At 37.7% G+C, this 20,921-nt stretch overlaps 1 protein-coding gene across 5 annotated transcripts; it reads right to left on the bottom strand.

Annotated features, from left to right (window-relative positions):
- Positions 1-52: 52 nt before the first annotated feature.
- Positions 53-20,749, bottom strand: LOC124348825 (ATP-binding cassette sub-family A member 7-like). Of its 5 annotated transcripts, none has more exons than XM_046799119.1 (46): positions 20,302-20,748; positions 20,170-20,231; positions 20,037-20,068; positions 19,840-19,975; positions 19,503-19,767; positions 19,240-19,428; positions 19,052-19,179; positions 18,809-18,985; positions 18,588-18,734; positions 18,267-18,524; positions 18,141-18,201; positions 17,914-18,080; positions 17,406-17,850; positions 17,116-17,337; positions 16,849-17,053; positions 16,656-16,766; positions 16,415-16,589; positions 16,220-16,351; positions 15,958-16,149; positions 15,807-15,892; positions 15,536-15,735; positions 15,223-15,471; positions 15,085-15,151; positions 14,826-14,897; positions 14,527-14,690; positions 14,220-14,443; positions 13,923-14,156; positions 13,665-13,851; positions 13,431-13,594; positions 13,193-13,370; positions 13,001-13,116; positions 12,766-12,910; positions 12,580-12,703; positions 12,366-12,511; positions 12,149-12,265; positions 11,965-12,078; positions 11,807-11,900; positions 11,622-11,725; positions 11,424-11,558; positions 11,238-11,365; positions 11,111-11,179; positions 10,846-11,047; positions 10,675-10,777; positions 9,492-10,593; positions 9,363-9,460; positions 9,203-9,286 (listed from the first exon to the last, which is right to left on the bottom strand). In XM_046799119.1, exons 1-44 carry the CDS (start codon positions 20,368-20,370, stop codon positions 10,505-10,507), a joined length of 6,684 nt encoding a protein of 2,227 aa, XP_046655075.1. In that variant the 5' UTR covers positions 20,371-20,748; the 3' UTR covers positions 9,203-9,286; positions 9,363-9,460; positions 9,492-10,504. The 5 variants fall into 5 exon arrangements, with proteins under 5 accessions (XP_046655078.1, XP_046655080.1, XP_046655075.1 ...); XM_046799120.1 differs by having other exon boundaries at positions 14,826-14,888; XM_046799123.1 differs by lacking the exon at positions 14,826-14,897.
- Between the last annotated feature and the right edge of the window lie 172 nt (positions 20,750-20,921).

Raw genomic sequence — 20,921 nt, 5'->3', positions numbered from 1 at the left:
CAGTCAACAAATCTTAACGAGGGCGGAACCCTGTTTCACAACATAACGTTCGTTTACGGGTGTAAAAGTTTCATCTTATTTCGTTACGCGGTGAATCATACAGAATAAAGTAAACGCGAGCGCTCAAGCTATAGACTGAAATAACACGAGTTTCTAAAAGTTTCATTAGAACGCTGTATGTAGGTCGTCGTCCGTTGTAACGCTGCTGTGTGTTCCAGAATGCGTTGACAGTGCGTCAAATTCGGGTTCTGCATGGCCCATCAAAATCTCTCGTTAGAAAATTGAAATATGAAAGCATATAGTTTTACAAATGACCTTCACTATTGTCGTCAATCGTCTCTCGTTGCAAACGAGCAAATCGAACAAATACGTCATCCAGTGTGGTCTGGGTGATGGAATAGTCGACCTTGTGCATTTGAATGAAAATTAAGACTTTTTTTCTCGCAAGAAATTAGAACATCAAAATTTTCTTACCATTGGGGTAGTCTTTCGAGCGGCTTCCATTCGTTGAAATAGGGTTGAAATCTGTAATAGATTCGGTTTTACATGCCAAATCAGTTGGCGAGAACGTCGTTCTCGTAACTTCGCTTCAGGTATAAGCGATTCAACGCACTGCAACACTTCGCTGATGGTCTCCACTTCGCAACGAACGTTGATCATGTAACCATCGCCAAACCTTGAAAGATATTGGAAACTGACGGTTATAACAAAGAATAATTAATTAAAGCGTGAATGTTTCGAAATTCAACCTGTTTTTAAGATGTTGAGCCGAGCCTAAACAGCGTAGCGTTCCGTTGACCATAATCGCTAGACGAGTACACAGAACCTGACACTCTTCCATGGAATGCGAAGTGAGCAGAACAGAACGCGAGTCATTAACGGCATCAATCACAGCCTGCCAAAGAGAACGTCTGGCTCTAGGGTCCATGCCGCTTGAAGGTTCATCCTAAAGAAGTTTTAAACATAATAAAAATATTTCATTTTGGCTATCTTGTATGTTTATTTATTCTTACGAGGAACACGACAGCGGGGTTGCCGACTAAGGCAATAGCCGTTGATAGCTTTCGTTTATTGCCTCCCGAAAAAGTTCCAGCACACCGATCTTTGTAGGGGAGCAAGCTTAATTTTCGTAAATTATCGCTGACAAGCTAAAAATATCAATAAAAAAAAGAATGATTAAAAATTACTTTAAAAAGAAAAAAAATGTCTCCAACCTTATCGATGTATCGACTTGGAACGCCACGAAGCCTTGCGAAGAGTTGTAGATGTTCGACACCTGTCAGTAGGGGTAAAAGGGCGTCTTCTTGTGGACAGTAACCTAAAAGAAGTTGGTTAGTTTAGGATTCAAATCTATTAATGTACTAGAACTTATGAACCAACCCAAGTTTTGCTGCGCTTCACTCAAATTTGTGATGACAGAGGATCCTCCAACGAAAGCGTTTCCACTTGTTACAGTCTCATCTCCAGTTAGCATCTAATAATACGATAATAAAATAGCTGAAGGTCACAGGAATTTGAAACTAGATGATTAGTTTGAATACCTTAAACGTAGTAGATTTTCCGGCCCCATTGACTCCAAGTAAGCCGAAACATTCCCCTTTCTTAAGACCGAAAGATAAGCTATCAGTAGCGGGATGTTTCTGTCCATTGTAAACCTTTCAACAACAAACAAACAATTAATTGCAATCATAGACATTTCTCACATTCCAGTTGATCGTACCTTTGTTAATCGTTTCAAAAGCAATTCATCCATAAATGCATCAGTTTTTTCCACTCTAGCGCGTTCGCGTGCGACATCTACATCTTCAGGTCCCAGTGGAGGTATGGCTTTGTACTAAAAATCGAAAGTTATTACAAGATAAAAATGCGTAAACTTAAAAAAATGTCGTAGAATTGGGCTATACCTTATAATAACGGGCGATCAATTTTGGGAAGAATGGATAGTGTAACATCAGGTTAAACCCGAAAAAAATGATGGCTTGCAATATGAAGGACACAAAGTAACGGCCAAGATAATTCCATTCAAATATGTTTCTCTCATAAACGACTCCTGCACAATGAAAGTGTTCGATTACTTTTTCAAATGTTGTAGGGTACAAGGTATTACCAATCAATTCAAAATTCTTAGCCGTGAAATAGGTTTCAGCTAAATCGATGAGTCCTCTTCCGAGGCAAAAATGAGGGAATATGAGGAAAACCTGGTCGAGGATTTCACCCACTTGGATCAAGTGCTCATCGTCAAAAAGCTGGAGTACGTAGGAAGAAATGACAGTGACTACTCCAATAAATAAATTGGCACATGCAAGTCCGACAAAGGCCGTGCTCGGTACAGAGAAGAGGAAACTTGATGGGTACATCAGTGGAATGGCCGAAACCCTGAAAGGATATAAATTTTTAAAATCACAAGTGAATTTATTAAGGGATGCAAAAAAGTCAGCTCACTCACCCAAAAAGCGCCATCAAGAGAATAAAACCACCAATGCTTGTAGATCCAACGTATTCCCATTGACCAAATCCGAGAAATATGAGGATTACCAAGAAACAGGGAATCAAATAGTTCACCTATACACAGAAAATTGATTAATTCTAATTTCTGTCGTAATTTGAATAGTTTCGTTGCATACCACATCCCAAGTATAAGATGCAAACCAAAAAGTGGTAGGTTTTACTCCAGAGACAAACTGAAGATGCTTAGCTTTGGAAGTGCGTTCTTCTACCAAAAAGATAACAAACGACGCAGGTACGAAGCTCAAGGCAAATAAGACAGTTAGCGCGAACGCAAGGCTAACCGCGACTTGTTCACTGAAGTAAAATACATTTTTAGGCATATGCTACTTTTAGCGAAGCTAGTAAATTTGATCTTACTTTTTAACTACTTCTCTAGATGAAAATTCCATCGGATGGTTGATTGCAGTTATCCCATAGAGGAACGGATCTTTGGATGGAGGTAATGACGATCGCAAAATGACGTTGTTAATGGCGTTCAAATAGGATACGGAAGAAGCCCAGGCTTTGTTATCAAACCAAACCTGAATAGAAGAGAAAATTTCATTGAAAAATATTGAAAGAAAGGAATATAAATTAGATTGCAACATACCCTCACGATATTTTCGCTAACGTTTCTTTGTAGCTGCGTCAAGTTAAATGACCTAATTATATTATGTACACCAAATTCAAAACCTCCAATCCTTAAAACAAACGACAAAATAGTTAGAATTGGGATTTCCGACTGGCTCAAATTTGTTAGAAAATAAACTTAAAGAAAAGATGCCATAAATTAAGTTTCGTTGAGATGAACGAACCTGACGTCTTTCAATTCCTCATATGTCCGGAGAATCCACAATGATATGTTTTTCTCAGAAAGATCATAAAATTCGTCAGAAGATACAGACCGGTAGCGAAACAGTTCTCCTTGCTGAGTGCTATTGGCTGGGCAAATAGGAACACCAAGGTCAGTACATGGGCAATGATAGAGATGGTAATCATCTGGGTTAGCCAATGGATTTAGGAGTCCAATATCATTGGAGGAACAATCCAATCTGTACCGAAAATTAAAAAGAGAAAAAAAGAAATAATAATTCGTCAATAATGCAACACACAATTGTTCGCGGAGGCAACCATCTAGAAAAGGATAAACATTTACCCGTGTAAAGGTTCGCCGTCCAGACAACGGACTCCCAGTCCAGTTTCATTGAGCATGTTAGAAATGTACTCGTTGGTCCAATTTAAAGTAGGTTGCTGGTTTACGTAGAATACTTCATTGACATCACCATAAAGCCAAGGCGAAAGTTTTAAAGCAGGAACAGGATCTTCCAGATGGAGAGTTAAAGAAAATAACTCCCCAATGAGAACTAAGATGCAGGGCAATACAATCTAGAAAATCAATAGATTATCATTTTTAATCCTACCGCAGCTTAGCATCTAAAAGCATTAATATTTCATACCTCACAGAAAAATCCTTTTACATTTCTTTTGGAGTTACAGAACCTTTTCACATACAGCGCTTTCATCTGTTGGGCAACTAATTTCTTCCCTTTCAATTTTTCCGACGAATCTAGGTTAAACGAATCAGAACTTCCAATTTCTTCCGTGTGTGCATTTCCATCTTCTTGAACTACAAATTCGGAAAACAAATTGTTAACTGTTTAACAGAAAGCAAAACTTAAAAAAGATGTTATACCTGTGTCGGCAACATTAGTTTGAGGAAAATTTGAGTCGGCGGAAGGATCATCTGCTACTCTCAAAAAAATCTCTTCTAATGTTGTATCCGATACCCCATAGCTATCAACACGAAGCTCTTCCATTGTTGAGTCGAGCTCATCAAAAAGAATGGGAAATTTGTCTCTCTGGCGGATTCCTGCTTCATCAAATTCAGGAAGGCAGAATACGATGTCAGACCCCACATTTTCTACAATACTTCCATTTGCGATGTGTCGTTTCACCACATTCACAATTCCATCTGTTTCAGTTGCTCTTCGTGAAACAAGATCTGCATTTGCCTGCAACATAATCAATTTACATACTAACATTTCAATACGAAGCAAAACTTTTACTTAACATACTTGGCCGTCGCTCACGGTGCGCTCACTCTCGTCTTTCCTTACGACCGTAAGATAATAGCCGGATCCTAGTTTCTGCTTTAAAAAAAGGGAAGAGCCACAACATTTCAATTGTCCTTGGGAAATAATAGCTATACGATCTCCTAACAAGTCCGCTTCATCCATAAAGTGAGTGGTCAAAATAATGGTTCGGCCTGGGGAAAAAAACGTTCATTTTATTAGTGCAGGAGAGGACTTATTATTAATAACTTAATAGTTATGTGGAATTTGGCTTTTACCTGTTTTATATTTTAGAAGAATGTCCCAAATTGATCGTCGAGAGTAAGGATCGACTCCCGCTGTAGGTTCGTCCAGGATTACTGTTCTGTAATTGGTCAATCCATTTAGTACAAAAATGAATGAAAAAGAAAAAAAAAAATAGAACTCACTTCGAATTTCCTATAAAAGCTGCACCTATAGATAGTTTTCTCTTCATTCCACCGGAAAGATGTTCGGAAATGTCGTGCCTCTTATGCGACAGACCTAAATCCTCAATCATCTTGTCGATTTCTTTCCTAGATTCGATTTGTTCTCCTGTTTTTAAATTTGCAAAAAATTGCAAATGCTCTTCTACTGTTAGTCTGTAATTGTAAATTTGAGTAATTATTATTCTGATGAAAAACAAGGGACTTTGGAAAAACTCTCGAAAAAAAATATGGAGAAACTTACTGATCAAATAGGACATTATGTTGTGGACAAACTCCAAGTTGATGGCGGACATCATCCATTTGATAGCGTATATCTAACCCATTGATTGTTGCGGTTCCACTTGACGGAGGAAACAGTCCCGTCAGAATAGAGCTACAACGATTGATTGTGAGAATTTGAATATAGACAAGAAATATTAGCTATTTACGTACATTGTTGTTGTTTTGCCGGCTCCGTTGTGTCCAAGAAAGGAAGTAATTTGATCTTCATAAAAATCTATGTTGAGATTACGTACGGCGACTTTTCCGTTTGAATACGTTTTTCCAAGATTGTGGATGCTCACTCCAACCATCAAATTCCTATTGGACTCCTCTTCGATAAGTTCCGAATTCTCTAATGTAGGTAAAAACAAATTATTACTTGTACGTATGTTCAAATGTAAAATGTTGAAAACATTAATACCTGCTTCAGCGCGCGGTTCGAAGGAGTTTATGGGAACAGTCTGTCCTTTACTTGAACACCAGTAGGAAGACTGGAACATGAAATACCATGGTTTTGGGATACCATATTGTCCTATTTTAAAATATAAAATTTTACTCTCATTATAAAGTAAAGTAAATTAAATTAACATTTAGTTATTCAAACCTGGAAAGACGGTTTCAATATACCACGTCATTACTAAGTAAAGGACGGAATCGAATAACAACATCAATATGCATTCTAATAGCGAGAAGGTATCGCCTTCTCTTGGGCTTGTTCCGATATTACTCCACTGAGCACCACCGGAAGTTTCTTCTAGACCAATCACATACGCATTGCCGATGCCGAATGCAACGTTGGAAAATAAACTCTGATGGGGTGATTTATGAAAAAATTAGACAAATAAATAATGATCTTTCAAGGATTCATCTTTCCCTTACCAACAAAATATTGGTGACATAAGGCGAGGTACTAAACCCCAAGTCAAGAAGACTGACTGGTTGGTAAGTCAGAAAATATATGAATGCACCAGAGGCGGCAGCGAGATTGGCTCGGCTGAAGAAAGTGGAAACCAAGAAACTAAAGCAAATGGTCGCGATGCTAAAACTTATAAGGAAAAAGGAAATGACGAACGGGTTCGATTTTTCCAAAATATTTCCAAACTACGGGAACGAAAAATATTATTAGTGGACAAACAAAAAACAGGTAGACACTCAGAAAAAAGTACTCACGTAAATAATAATAGGTAGAAGGACACAGGCAAAGAGCAGTATTGATAAGCTGTCGATGAACCAAGCCATCCAATGAACTCCATTGCCTAGGCCCATTGTCCGCATAGTTTCCTTGAGTCGGCGTTCTTTTTCGTAAACGATTGATTTGATGATCATGGCACAAGAAAACACGAATGCCAGATTCATGTAAAGCGGGTAGCTGGGACCAATAGCGAATAGAAACGTGTCAAACTCAAAACAATTACTCGGAAACTGTTGCATAAACATGCTCGGCAAATTTTCTGTCATAGACTGAAGGGAGGCGATTGACTGTTCGATCTTATCCTGCAAGAATATGAATCCCGAGGTAAAGTATTTCATATGCCCAATTCTTGGATCATTCCGAGGATAAGGTGTTTCAATATAATCCTTAAGTCTTTCGGTTGTATCAATAACAAATTTGTCCATTCTATTCAGACCAGAGAAAAGAGTTAGTTAAATTTCTATAAGCGTTTCTTTCAGAGGATCAAACCTTATCTTGTATGATATGTGGAAAGGCAGTTCGTCTTCCGATGTCACATTAGCGTCAGCGCTATCGAATATAATTACTGCCCATAGTTGATTTTGGTTCAACAAAGTGATACCACGAGCAACAGCTTCCTCTTCAGTGGGATATCCTTCGAATTTATCGAAATCGTAACACTGTAAGATTGAAATAGATGGTAGAAATCCTTTGTGCAAACTACAAAGTATCGATAACGAAAAAGGCGCAATTTTGCTCTACCTCTATGTATGTGCTAAAAAATGTGGCAAGGGCGTCGATCTGCATCACGGTAGTTTGAATCCTACAAAATTCAGTCAAAAGATTATAAAACGACATTAAACTGGTAAAACAATATAGCGTAAAAGTATATACTTGTTTATCCGTAGAAGGGCTTCCTCTAAGATTGAAACAATTTCAGTGGAATTTTCAAAATTATCTATGGCACCCGTAATGGATTCCTCGAGTCGATTCAACACAGAAGTTATGTTGGGCGAAATTTCCAGCCAAGTATTGGATAAATTTTGAATTGTTCTTATGTCTTGAAATGTTGAGTTTATTTTTTCGACCAAACGAGAAAACGCGGGAGTGTTGGGTGCGTATACTAGTCTTCCCCTACATTATAAGAAAGAACAAAACAGTGTAGAAGCTACTGCCTTGCTGTGCCCTTTCAGATAATAATTGAATATTAAACCATTAAACTTAGGTTTACCTTATCAATACGGTATAGGTTATATACTAACTATCTAGTAATAATAATAATATACGTTATATTATAATATTATAATAATCCCGTTGTATACCTTATTAACGGGTAGATATACTCAAAAAGTGTTTCAGTTTGCGAGTTGTTTTGCATAGTTCCAAAAAGACTGCTGCAAATTTCCGGGAAGTTGTCAGTGCTTTCAGCAACATAATCCCTTTCAAAAACACTCATCCTTCGACGAAAAGGATTAGCTCTATAAGGAAATTTATTTAATAAGCGTAGAAATAATGCGTTCAAACTGATGATTGCCTACTTAGAAAATTTGGGGATTGTCTTTAAGCTGGGGGAAGGGATATAGGGACGTAGAAAACTTCCACCACACACTGCATTCAGGATAGGAATAATGGAAGTCGAATTTGATTCATTGTCTGCTTTATTTTCGGTAGTTGCAATCCATAGTCTCTGAGTAAATTTCCCTATTTTCGAATCGGAAATTTCCCTTTGATAGAGATAGCATTAAGTAGGATATTTCTAGAGACACGCTTAGAAGTAATCCTTACTGAAAAATAGGGAATGTCTTCCCCAAAAGATGAACGTCTTTATATAAATTATTCAAATTTTGTAAAGATCCCCATTCCTCTGCGCACAAATTTCTTTCTGTATCCTTAATAAAGAAATCTGTATCATGGTGAATTACACGCTCGACCAACCAATCCGGATTATTTTCGTTACTCATCGAGTCTTCTAATAATAATCGGTATTGCTCTAAAAAAGTTGTGTTACATAATAACTGTGATTGGTTATCACTCAAATTCCAACGTGACTTTTCCTATAAGATAAAAAGAAATATGTGGTGATACTAATTGGCACTAAAAACCTGGGCTCACTAAATTACCAGTACTTTGAAAATCATTTCTGAAGCCAAAGATGGAAGGAAATCAATGCTCATACTTTGTAACGATAAAGCCGAGGAATTTTGCAACTGTTCATTATGGCGACCTTCTTTGTAGATGGCCCTGGAGTTGAGAGATAATTGTGTGTGGCCGGAAGAATAATCTAAATTGTTTGACTGCTTAAAAAAAAAGGCATGGCGCAACGTTGGTCAACAGTTAGTCAGCAACAGGATGGATGGAAAAGTAAATGTGATTTTTCCAATAGATACCTCATCGACAGCGAGTCTCCTTATCATGGCCGTGTCTATTTCGCTAATCAGTTCTCTAGCTCTGTGACCCAAAACCGATAAGTATAGAGGATTAATAAAAAGAACAAATATTAAATTCTGCCTCATCATCATTTCCTACCGCTCAAACTCCAATGCTTCATTAAATAAAATTGTGTTATTTTGATAGTCATTGTAGCACCAGTTCATCGAAGTGCAAATCAAATTTTGGTAAAATCGAACCGGACCCGCTGAAGGCAATGCTTTTTCTTTCAAGTAACCTGAATAGATACAGAGGAAATCACATTTTGAAAAGATCGTTTGGTTATTTTTTAAAAAACCGTAATTACATTCTTTTTCGTAATCCTTTAGACCTTCTAGCCTGACAAGAGCTAAAATGATAAATACTGCCAAAGGCCAGATAATTTCTGCAATGACCCGTGCCTGTAAGACGATAGAGCGTTACAAAATTAAAATGAGATTAAAATACATCCAGTGACAAAATTTATGATGGAAGTACTTTTGATCGTGATCTGACGAGGTAGTTTTTCCACATTAACTGCCGGAGCTGTAAGAAAAACATTTTGAGATGTCCAGGAGGCTAGTAGCCGGTAAAATCTGAAAGTTCCCTCAAATTTAATCCACGTACAAATGTCGGCTGAGTTTAGACAAATAAACTTACTGTATACTTCCAGTCGTGACAGGATCCACAGACTGACTGATAGCACAAGTTTGAATGTACTTGATTTTAAACTTACCAAAAAGGAATCGAATAGTATAGGTACACCTAGCAAAGTCTTACGTTCCAATCTAATAATTAGACTGTATCTTTCCAATAGGCTACGGTATAAATCGAAGATAAAACTATCTTTTCGACTGATAAGGTTAGGTTATTAGCTGGCGTCAAGTAAACCGCAGCTACGTTATATAAAGGTGTGATATAGTCATCGTCATCGTCATCGTCATGAGAACACTCGTTCTTTTTACCTGTGTCTGAAATCCTGATTGCGTCTTTTAACAGATGGACGCTAAGTGACGCAAGCAAAACATTTTTACTCAAGGCAAATTGCAATCACTTGATTATGTGCATCGGATTTACATTGATAAATGATGAACATCTCTTTACCTTAGTAACCAGTCATGTCTTCAAAAACTAACGGCTCCCTAGTTGGTCAAAAGGTTACTAGTTATCGTCGTCGTCAACACAGTTCTAACAAAAATCTAAGTTTATCAACATAGTCTATTCTAAATTACGTTGCAACGTCCTTGTTGTCCATTTGTTGCTTTTCCAAAGCTGGAAAAAGTTGTATTTTGGACTTCCGGCATTACTAAACAAAAGAAAATTAAACCACAAAACTGACTCTTAGTGGACTGAATAACATTTTTAACTTCTGATTCTGACCGAATTCGCCCGTTAGGATATTACGTCTATTAGAGTAAAGTTTTGGAAAATTACGACAACAAGAATCAAAAGATGATGGAATTGGGCAGGGAAAATCGAAAACTAATACGTAAATGTTAACAATTATTATCGATTAGAAGGGAAAATACGAATACGCGTAAATATATCAACGATGATCAAGATCCAGTTGAATATAATACGATAAAGTTTTGATCGAAAAATTAATTTCCTAGATTGTTCGACGCTGTTTTTGATAAACTTCAGAACGCAGTGTTGATTGAAACGGCGAACTGATCTTGATTAGTTAGGCCATGACTAGTCCGAGAATGCAGAGGCACATCTTCTAACCCTATATATTGTGGAAGCCAGCAATAAATGAAACGCAAACGTTGAATAACGAAAAAAATTCGAATAGATTTATGTCACGGACCTTGCTCATTATTATCGTCAGACTCCTCATTAGTTTCCCTCTGAAGACGGGCAAATCGAAGGAATACATCATCCAACGTGGTTTGTGTGATTGAATAATCCACCTTTCAACGATCAAATTATGTTTTGTACAGTTGGCTAAGACGCGGTTGTGAAGCAAGGAGTGACTTACCATTTGAGTTGCTGCCCTTGCCGCTTCCATTCTGTTGAATAAAGATGCTATGGAAAGAACGTTTGGTTGAATGTGCCAAATCAGCTGGCGGGATCGTCGCTCACGCAAACGTGCTTCAGGTATGACCGATTGGACACTTTGTAGGACATCGCTGACATACTCCATTTCACAGCGAGCACTGATCATGTATCCATTGCCAAATCTGAAACGATTTTGAACACATAAGACACCGCCAATAGAAAAGACACGAGAATCACAGACGTACCTGTTTTTCAGGTGTTGAGCAGAACCAAGACAGCGTAGCGTTCCGTTGACCATGATTGCTAGACGAGTACTAAATTTGGATACTCAATCAAATTTAATTTTGATTTTTTAAGATTTTGAATATTTACCACAGAACCTGACACTCTTCCATCGAGTGGGAAGTCAACAGGATGGAACGTGAACCTTTCAGCGCGTCGATAATAGCTGACCACAATGAGCGACGTGCTTTCGGATCCATGCCACTCGATGGTTCATCCTGAATAAAAAACCAAATAAAAATTACGTGTTCTCTTAATGCTAGTTATCGTACTAACCAAGAATACAACGGCGGGATTGCCAATAAAGGCAATAGCTGTTGACAGTTTCCTTTTGTTGCCCCCGGAGTATGTCCCAGCACATCGATTTTTATAAGGAAGAAGTCCTAGTTTCTTTAAGCTTTCATTGACGACCTAATAAAAAAACGGCGAATTAACTCAACTTTGTTAACATTACTTGAACTGAGTAGAAATTACCTTGTCCATGTGCTTTTGGGGAACTCCACGGAGTCTTGCAAACAACTTCAAGTGTTCTGCGCCAGTAAGGAGTGACAAGAGTGCATCTTCTTGCGGGCAATATCCTGTTGGCGTTTATATAAAGCGTAATTACGTAATGCCTGTATAAACTAATTTGGAAAAACGTAAATTGATTTAATGTTTACCTAAATTTTGTTGCGCTTCTGTCAAGTTCGACAAAATGCTAAAGCCGCCAACAAACGCATTACCGCTAGTAACCGTCTCGTCTCCTGTCAACATCTTTAAGGTTTAAACGTAATTAATCACGCTTATAAGAATATCATCATGGATAATTGTTTATTACTTTGAAGGTTGTAGATTTGCCAGCACCATTGACTCCAAGTAAGCCGAAACACTCGCCCTTCTTCAAGCCGAAAGACAACCTATTCGTGGCTGGCTCTTTACCTCGGCCGTATACCTTTTTCAAGAAAAAGACAACAAATTACACTTTGTATTTTGTCCAATACTTAGGAGGGAAACTGTCTCACTTTTGTAAGTCGTAGTAAGCGAAGTTCATCAGTTGACTCATCATCGATCTGCTCAACGCGCTCACGTTCACGAGCAACATCTTCATCTTCCAGGGGTAGTGGTTGAAGTTGTGTTCTCTGACAATAGATCAAAACAAAATAAGTATACGTTCATAAAAAAAAAATGGGGAAATCGACATATCTTCAAGTGGCGGTAAAAGAAATTGAATAGCAATACCTGAAAGTAGCGCACGACACTTTCCGGGAGCACTTGATAATGCAAGAGCACAGTGAAACTGAAGAAAACTACAGCCTGAAGAACCATGGAAAGAAAGTAGCGGCCAAGGTAATCCCACTCGAAGATATTTCGCGGGTAATCAAGTCCTGGTACACAAATGCCACATTATCAAATTAAATTCCAATATTCATATTCAAACATGTTAAAACCTTACCAAGAAGCTCAAGTCTTTGGGTTTTATAATGTTCTTGCGCCATGTCAATCATTCCACGACCGAGGCAGTAGTGAGGAAATATTAAATAAACTTCGTTAAGAATACTTCCAATCAATTTCAATTGCTGAAAATAAAATAAAGAGTTAATTACAGTTCACTTTCATAAACGCACAAATAGTAAAGTACTGCGTCGTCGAAAAGTTGAAGAACGAAAGAGGAAATCGTGGTGATGACTCCGATGAATAAATTACCACACGCCAAACCGACAAAGGCAGAACTAGGGACCGAAAAAACCAAACTAGCCGGATACATGAGAGCGATAGCTGATAATCTATTAAAACGAAATTCAAAAGTATTAGCTATCTATGATCAACGAATGATCAGCAATAACGCTGAAACACAAGAATCAAACTGTAATCACCCGTAGAGGATCAATAGCAGAATCATTCCTGCGATATTCTTAGGGCCAATGTAAGCTTGCTGATCGAATCCAATGAATATGAAGATAACTAATGCGCTAGGTATCAAATAATTCATCTAAAATGTTGCACATCAAAGCAGTAAAATTTGATTACTATCAGTAATTTGAGTTTGTATCAATTAAAAAACGAACCATATCCCAAGTGTAAGACGCAACCCAGAATGTTATGGGTTTCACTCCAGATATAAACTGCAGATGCTTGGTTTTAGACTTCCGTTCTTCCACCAAGAAGATGACAAATGATGCGGGTACAAAACTCATAGCAAAAATGACTGATATTGCGTGCAATACGCTAATACCAACTTGTTTCCTACGAAAGAGAGCAGAGTGGTACTTAAAGCAAGTAAAATATAAATTCTGGAATAATTACATGAATCTATCTTCTAGTTGCTTAGTTGAATAGTTCATAGGATGATTAATTGCTGTAATGCTATAATTTGTTTTTGATGTTGGCAATGATGAACGTAAAATAACGTTGTTGATGGCATTCAAATACGAAACTGACGAAGCCCAAGCTTTGTTATCATACCAAACCTAGAAATCGAAATAATGTTTTTTATTTAATGCACAATAATTCACGACCTTAATCAACATGTCACCATACCTTCACTTTATCAAAAGTACCACTTAAACGAGTAATATTTTCAAAATTCAAAATTTCACCAGAAGCGTTCAACTGAAGTGGTAATGGAAATCTCATTGATTCCATAAGGTCTTGCACATCTTTCGAAAATAATGTCAAGTTTATACCTTCGAAAGGGTTTTGCAAGCCGAATTCAAACCCTCCACTCCTGATAAAAACATGTCAGCAAAACTGCTCAGCTTCCGGTTTTCATATTCTACATAGCGAATAAGTCAATACCTGAACTTTTTATATGTCTTGTAGGTTCGAACTATCCACATTGCCATGTCCTTTCCCGTTACATCATAAAAATCGTCAGTTGAAACAGATTTGTATCTGTGAAGCAGAGTCGCCGCGGTTAAATTTGCGGGGCAAAAAGCAACACCCATGTTACACGGACATTGAAAGTCAACGTAATCGTCAGGATTGACAAAGGGATTAAGTAGTCCGGTTGTGTTACTATTACACTGAAAACTAAGAAACAAATATTGGGTAAAAGATTAAAAAATGAAAGGACAATAAACAATCATCAGTTACCTCGTCACGTTGTTTTGGCATCTTGTACCCATACCGGTTTCATTCAACATGTTCTTTATGTAACGGTTATTCCAAATTTCATTGGGATTGGCATTTGCGTAGAAAGCAACGTTTGAACTTCCGTAAAGCCACGGGGAAAGTTCAATAGAAGGCTCCGGAGAAATTGCACTTAGTTGCATGGTTGTTAATTGATTAATAATAATTAATAACGCAGGCAAAACAATCTAGCAAAGATTTTTAAACCAGTTTAGATTTTTTGGTAGCCATCATGCAAACAGAATGTAAAGATTTAAAATTTACATCATACCTCGCAAAAAAATCCTTTCAAGTTCCGTTTAGAGTTGCAGAATCTTTTGACGTACAACGCAAAAAATTGCTGACAAATCAGTACCGCACCCGTCAATTTCTCAGAAGAGAGAAGACTGAATGTATCAGAAGTAACATTCTCTTCAGTTTGAGGCACTTCCTCGTCTATAGGAACAGGGAATGGTCAAACATACAATAGAACTTCAAAATGAATGAAAACACACGAATAAATAATTTAGAAGGACGAAGCAAAACACATTTAGCGAGAACAATAACGACTAGTATTCGAAGAATACTTACATACAGATTCCCGGGATCTTATTCTTCGCAAAGAAGTAAAAATGGACTGTTCACCGGACGCAACTGCAAGAACTGGGAAATTGTGCGCAACATGAATGCAAAGCCAAAACACAACATAAAACACAAACGAAATAACAATAGTTCAATTTATAAAACAAACAACGTGACTGACACGAAGCAAAATATCCAATGGCATTCCCATAATTTGACATTCAAAGAGAAGCCCACAACAGAAAATTTTAATGAAAAACACCATTACCTTGTTCCGGTTCTACTTTGGGTTCAAAACTTTCTTCTGAGGGGTCATTGGCAACCTTTAGAAATATCTTAACCATACCGAAACATATTTTACTATAATCAGCATCGAAACAAATGAAACAAACTTGCACTAAAATACCTCTTCAAGCGTCGTATCGTTAATTCCATAGCTATCAACACGAAGCTCTTCCAGTTTTAAGTCGAGCTCATCAAAAAGAATGGGAAACTTGTCTCTCTGGCGGATTCCTGCTTCATCAAATTCAGGAAGGCAGAATACGATGTCAGACCCTACATTCTCTACAATATTTACGTTTGGGATGTGTTGTTTCACTACATTCACAATTTTATCGGTTTCATTTGCTCTTTGTGAAACAGGATCTGCATTTCCCTGTGAGAAAATTGGTTCACCCATTTAGATTTTCAATACGAAGCAAAACATTAACTTAACATACTTGGCCGTCGCCTTTCACTAGGACATTGCGCTCACTCTCGTCTTTTCTTACGACCGTAAGATAATAGCCGGATCCTAGTTTCTGCTTTAGAAAAAGGGAAGAGCCACAACATTTCAATTGCCCTTGGGAAATAATAGCTATACGATCTCCCAACAAGTCCGCTTCATCCATAAAGTGAGTAGTCAAAATAATAGTTCGACCTGAAAAAACGGTCGCTTGATGAGTTTCAGAAGAAGAATAACTTAATAATAATCAAGAATTTGGATTTTACCTGTTTTATATTTTAGGAGAATGTCCCAAATTGATCGTCGAGAGTATGGATCGACTCCCGCTGTTGGTTCGTCCAAGATCACCGTTCTGCAATTAGTCATCCCATTCAGTACAAATACAAAAATGTAACACAGCCGAAAATTAGGGCTTACTTTGAATTTCCTATAAAAGCTGAGCCGATTGATAGTTTCCTTTTCATTCCGCCGGAAAGGTGTTCGGAAATATCGTGCTTTTTATGCGACAGCCCTAAATCTTCAATCATTTTGTCAATTTCTTTTCGTGATTCGATTTGTTCCCCTGTTTTTAGATTTGCATAGAAGCGCAAATGTTCTTCCACAGTTAGTCTGTGTTGGTATTTAAAAAAACCGGTCATTTTTTAATAAAAATAATTTTTGAAAGTACAAAGCTTTATACTGATCGAAGAGGACATTGTGCTGAGGACACACGCCAAGCTGACGGCGGATATCATCCATTTGGTAACGAATATCCAACCCGTTGATTGTAGCTGTTCCACTTGACGGGGGAAACAGTCCGGTCAGAATAGAGCTGCACAAGAACATTGATTACGTAAGAGTAAGAATCCTATGTAGCGGGGACGACTTGTCTTACATGGTTGTGGTTTTCCCAGCTCCATTGTGTCCCAAAAAAGAAGTTATTTGATCTTCATAAAAATCGATGTGCAGATTTCGGAGAGCAACTTTTCCGTTAGAATATATTTTCCCTAGATCACGGATGCTCACTCCTACCATCAAGTCTCTGGACTCTTCTTCAATTAAATCCGTGACTAACGTTGAGACACTGAAATTAGAACATGCTTTTGTACGCACTAATGGACAAACAAAAAACAAACCTGCGTCATGACTTGATGGAAGGCCTCCGGCAATACTGTTTCTGCGCTTAATTGAACACCAGTAGGATGGTTGAAACATGAAATACCATGGTTTTGGAATACCATATTGACCTAAAGTAGGCATCCAAAAGATTATACTTGTTTATAAATGCTCCCCGAATAATTCTTGTAAATCTCGTAAAGTAATGCTAACCTGGAAAGACGGTCTCGACGTACCAAGTCAATATTAAGTAGAGAACAGCGTCAAATAGCATCATCAAAATACATCCCAATAGCGAATACGCATCGCCGTCTTTAGGGCTTGTAGCTATATTGCTCCATTGTGCACCTTCTCCACTTTGCTCGTGACTTGCAAAATAAAAGCACCCGATTCCAAAAGACACGTCACTCATCAAACTCTGAAAAGGAAAGAATTTCCATTAACAATGCACCCATATGTTTTAGATTTTCTAAGGTTTACCGCAAGTATCAAGATGGCGAGGCTGTAATCTTGACCATTCAAGTTGAAAAAATTGTAGGGGAGAAAACAAGCGAAGAAAAAGAACCCACCACAAGCAGCAGCCAGATTCGCTCGGCTAAAGAACGTCGAGACTAGAAAACTGAAGCAAATGGTGGCAATGCTGAAACTGAGGACGAAAATGAATACTATAAGGAAATTTGAATTCTCCAAAATTCCTCCAAACTGCAATAAAAGAAAAAAAAAATATTAATCGAGGATGCACGAAGAAAACGAAAAGAGCAAGTTGTTACCACTAGGATCATGGAGAGAAGAAAACAGGAAATTAGCATAAACGACATGCTATCGATAAACCAGGCTACCCAATGAACAGCGTTTCCTAGTCCCATAGTTTTCATCGTTTCTTTGAGGCGCCGCTCTTTTTCGCGAACAATTGACTTGACAATCATGGCGCAGGTGTAAACGAAAGATAACACCATAAAAAGCGGGAAAAGACCCGCAATTGCCAAGAAAAAGGTGTCGAAAGTGTAACAGGGACTTGGGAATTGTTGCATGTACATTCCAGGCAGTTGGGATCGATTCGATTGCAGCTTGATTATAGCTTGTTCTATTTTGTCCTGTAGGAAAATGTAGCCAGAAGTGAAATACTTCATGTACTTTGTGGGATTTGTCCGGGGCAGTGGTGTTTCGAAGAAATCTCGCAATCTCTTTGTGCTATCGATTTTAGAGCTGTCCATACTGTGTCGAGAGATGGGAAATGAACCCAAGTATAAACGAATAAACAAGACGAGTGCAAAATACCGTAATTTGTAAGTGATGTTGTGAGGTAGATCCTGTGATGTGAGGTTATTGTTTTGAGCTTTAAAAACAATCACTGCCCACAATCCACCGGTGTCTGTTAAATTCATGCCACGCTCGACGGCTTCTTCTTCAGTGGCATATCCCTCAAATTTGTCGAATTCGTAACACTAAAGGGAACAATTTGTACGATTAATATTGATCAAAACATTCACTTTTATGTCACTTACTTCCACATAAGTATTGACCAAATTTGCGACAAGATCGAGCTTCACCAAACTTTCCTTAATACTGAGAAGCATAAATAAGTTAAATTACTGAAACGTAATCAAATTAACCTTGTCTTTTTTCGTCACCTGATGATTTGATTGGACATGTTCGTTGGGAACGAAGTTACATTACTTAGTCCAGGGAAACGTTCCTTGATAATTTCTGATACATTTGCAATGGTTGTTGGATCCAGTTGATTCAGAAAACGTCTAAGTGCAGGTGAAATTTCTTCCAGCCATCTGCCCGCAAAACGCTGTACAATCCTTAAATCTTGGAATGTTTCATTGACATGACTAATCACGCGGTCAAACGCAGTATTCTTGGGCGCATAAATAAGCTTCCCTCTTAAAATAAAATACTAGTAAGTGACTTTAGCGCGAAGAAAACATAAATAACGAAAAACATACCGAATAAATGGATAAAAAAGTTCGAGAATCATACGAGTCAATGGATTCTGCTGTAAGCCTATAAAAAGCTGCAGGCAAGGAGGCGTGAGATCAGAGCGTGTTACGGTTTTAGACTGGGATTTGGAGAGTCTTCCTATTTGGAAGGACCTATAAAACAAAAAGGTAGAGATGTAAAAAGAAACAAACTAGAGAGCAAAACAAAAAGAATTTTCACGCCTTACTCTGGTCCATCTGGAAAGTCGGAAGGTTTCCTTTCTCTGATCAACGTATTCTTTCCACACAGAATACTCGCAGTTGAGTTGAGAAACGACATAGTCGATGTTGCGTTTCCAGGTTCATTGTTTCTTGATCTCCACAACTGCTCAGCTAATTTTCCAAGCGTTGTACTGGAAAATTTTCTATTCAGGAAATAAACTTGGTTAATAAACTCCTATTGAAATCCTTCTATCATTAATAGGTCACACTTGACTATCATGGAAAGAGAATCTAAATCGCTGATGTCTGAAAGAATCGTATTTAGAAGACGACCAAGATTTGCCCAGTCTTCCAGGTGTAATGGCTGCTCTATATTTTCCTCCACGATACGTTGGACCTATGCATCATAAATGTGAAATAAGAAATTACGTTTCATAGAACAGATTGTGCATATTACTTGGTTGACTAGCAAAGTCCCATTGAGAACGCTAATAATCTCAGCAGCAGTAGACTGACAAAAAACTTGGCTTAGAGTTTGCAGAGTCGACTCGTCCGGAGTGGTTACCCATGATTTCAAAAGCGAAGTGTTACAAAACACTTGACGGGGATTTTCTATGTGATATCTCAGCACATCCTTTGATAGTTCCTTTTACATTAACAAAAAAAGGACGAAGCCTTTTAGCAAACAATTTGAAAATAATCATATTTTTCGCTTATTACCGGCGGTGGAATGTGAACGATAGACTCAAATAATGCTGATGTTTGCGAGGCATTTTTTGAGCTTACGAGTCGCTGAAAAGCATCGCGACTAATGACATTCTTAAAGGGAAATGAAGTTTTCGGGCTAGATCCGCTGCTAATTGTCTTGAAGGCAAATGCAACACCAGCTGTAACATCAATTGCAACTCCAGATCCTTTGGCAACTTCCTCATCAGTAATCCTCCTCTTAGAAATGTTTGTCAAATCCCGAATTAGCCCTTGAACACTGTTACAAAAGAAAACAATTGTCTCTTTACATTTTAGGAATTCTATTTCAATTAAATCTTTATCAACTTACTTGTCAAATTCAAACTCATCAATCAGACGATTAGCTGATGCTGGGGAACTGTGGCAATTATTATCAAATGTGCAAATTAAGCTTTGCAGAAAGATCAAAGGGCCAGCTGACGGTAAAGCTCTTTCTTCAAGAAAACCTGAAAAATGTGATTAACTTTTTGAATCCCTTGTCAGACCAAATGAATCAACCATACTTACATTCATTCTTGTATTCCTTTAAACCTTTGGTCCTGTAACGTTAAAGGAAAATATCCAACAATAAACAAAATTAATAATAGATGCATTAATTTCATTAATTGGAGGTACAGCAATATAATTTAACAATACATACCTAACAAGTGCTAAAATTACAAACAAAATGACTGGCCAAACAAGTTCGGTAGCAACTCTAACCTAAAAATCAATTTTCGTAATGAGCAATTTGAAAGTTCTGCCTCTGAAAAAAAAATGGGTTACGCCATACCTTTGATCTCTTTCTAATCAATAAGTTTTTCCACATCAACTGTTTCAACTGCACCCAAAACATTCCCATTTTGATTTGATACTAAGCTACAGAGTAATTGGGGAAATGTGCTTCCATGTAACAAGCAAAAGATTTTAACAATGAGATGCAGATTTTTAGTAAGAATTGTTACGTAAAGCAAAAAGTGAAGGGTGCACCGGAGAAATATTACAATTAGCAACTGAAAGACTTGAACGTTTGACCTAAAGAATGGGAATAGGTGGTTGAGAAATAATTTTAAGCCATGATGATTGCACACTCCTCCCCCTAGCTAGCCCAATAAACATTTACAGTGGGTAATGACTTCATGAGATTCTAATTTACAACTGATTCGCGCCTGTGTATTATTATGCCGTGGCCGTGTTACACACCCAACAGCTAATAAAAATTCGTCTGCCTCTTTTCCGGTTGTTTCCCCTTGTACGGGAGGCGCCAAAGCGGGAAAGGACGTCAAGGTCGAGTAAAAAAAGTAAACAAAGTAGTTCGACATCTAGCAGCAGTTTTCTAACGTTTTAAAAAGTAAAAATAGATTTGTTGAATATTTGAATGTCCCCCAAAAATCGATAAAATCAAATAATCAA

The sequence above is a fragment of the Daphnia pulicaria genome, chromosome 7 (genome assembly GCF_021234035.1).
Source record: "Daphnia pulicaria isolate SC F1-1A chromosome 7, SC_F0-13Bv2, whole genome shotgun sequence".
Classification (NCBI taxonomy): Eukaryota; Metazoa; Arthropoda; class Branchiopoda; order Diplostraca; family Daphniidae; genus Daphnia; species Daphnia pulicaria.
The sequence above is the reverse complement of the archived record's forward strand: the minus strand, read 5'-3'. Positions and strand labels throughout refer to the sequence as shown.

What these genes read in the sequence shown, in the direction of transcription:
- LOC124348825 (XM_046799119.1), bottom strand. Translation starts at nt 20,370, where the DNA reads ATGGGAATGTTTTGGGTGCAGTTGAAACAGTTGATGTGGAAAAACTTA. An exon ending in GATGAGTTTGAATTTGACAA is followed by an intron (nt 19,768 to 19,839) that starts GTAAGTTGATAA and finishes CTTTTGTAACAG; the next exon opens with TGTTCAAGGGCTAATTCGGG. An exon ending in TGCCAAAACAACGTGACGAG is followed by an intron (nt 14,157 to 14,219) that starts GTAACTGATGAT and finishes TTTGTTTCTTAG; the next exon opens with TTTTCAGTGTAATAGTAACA.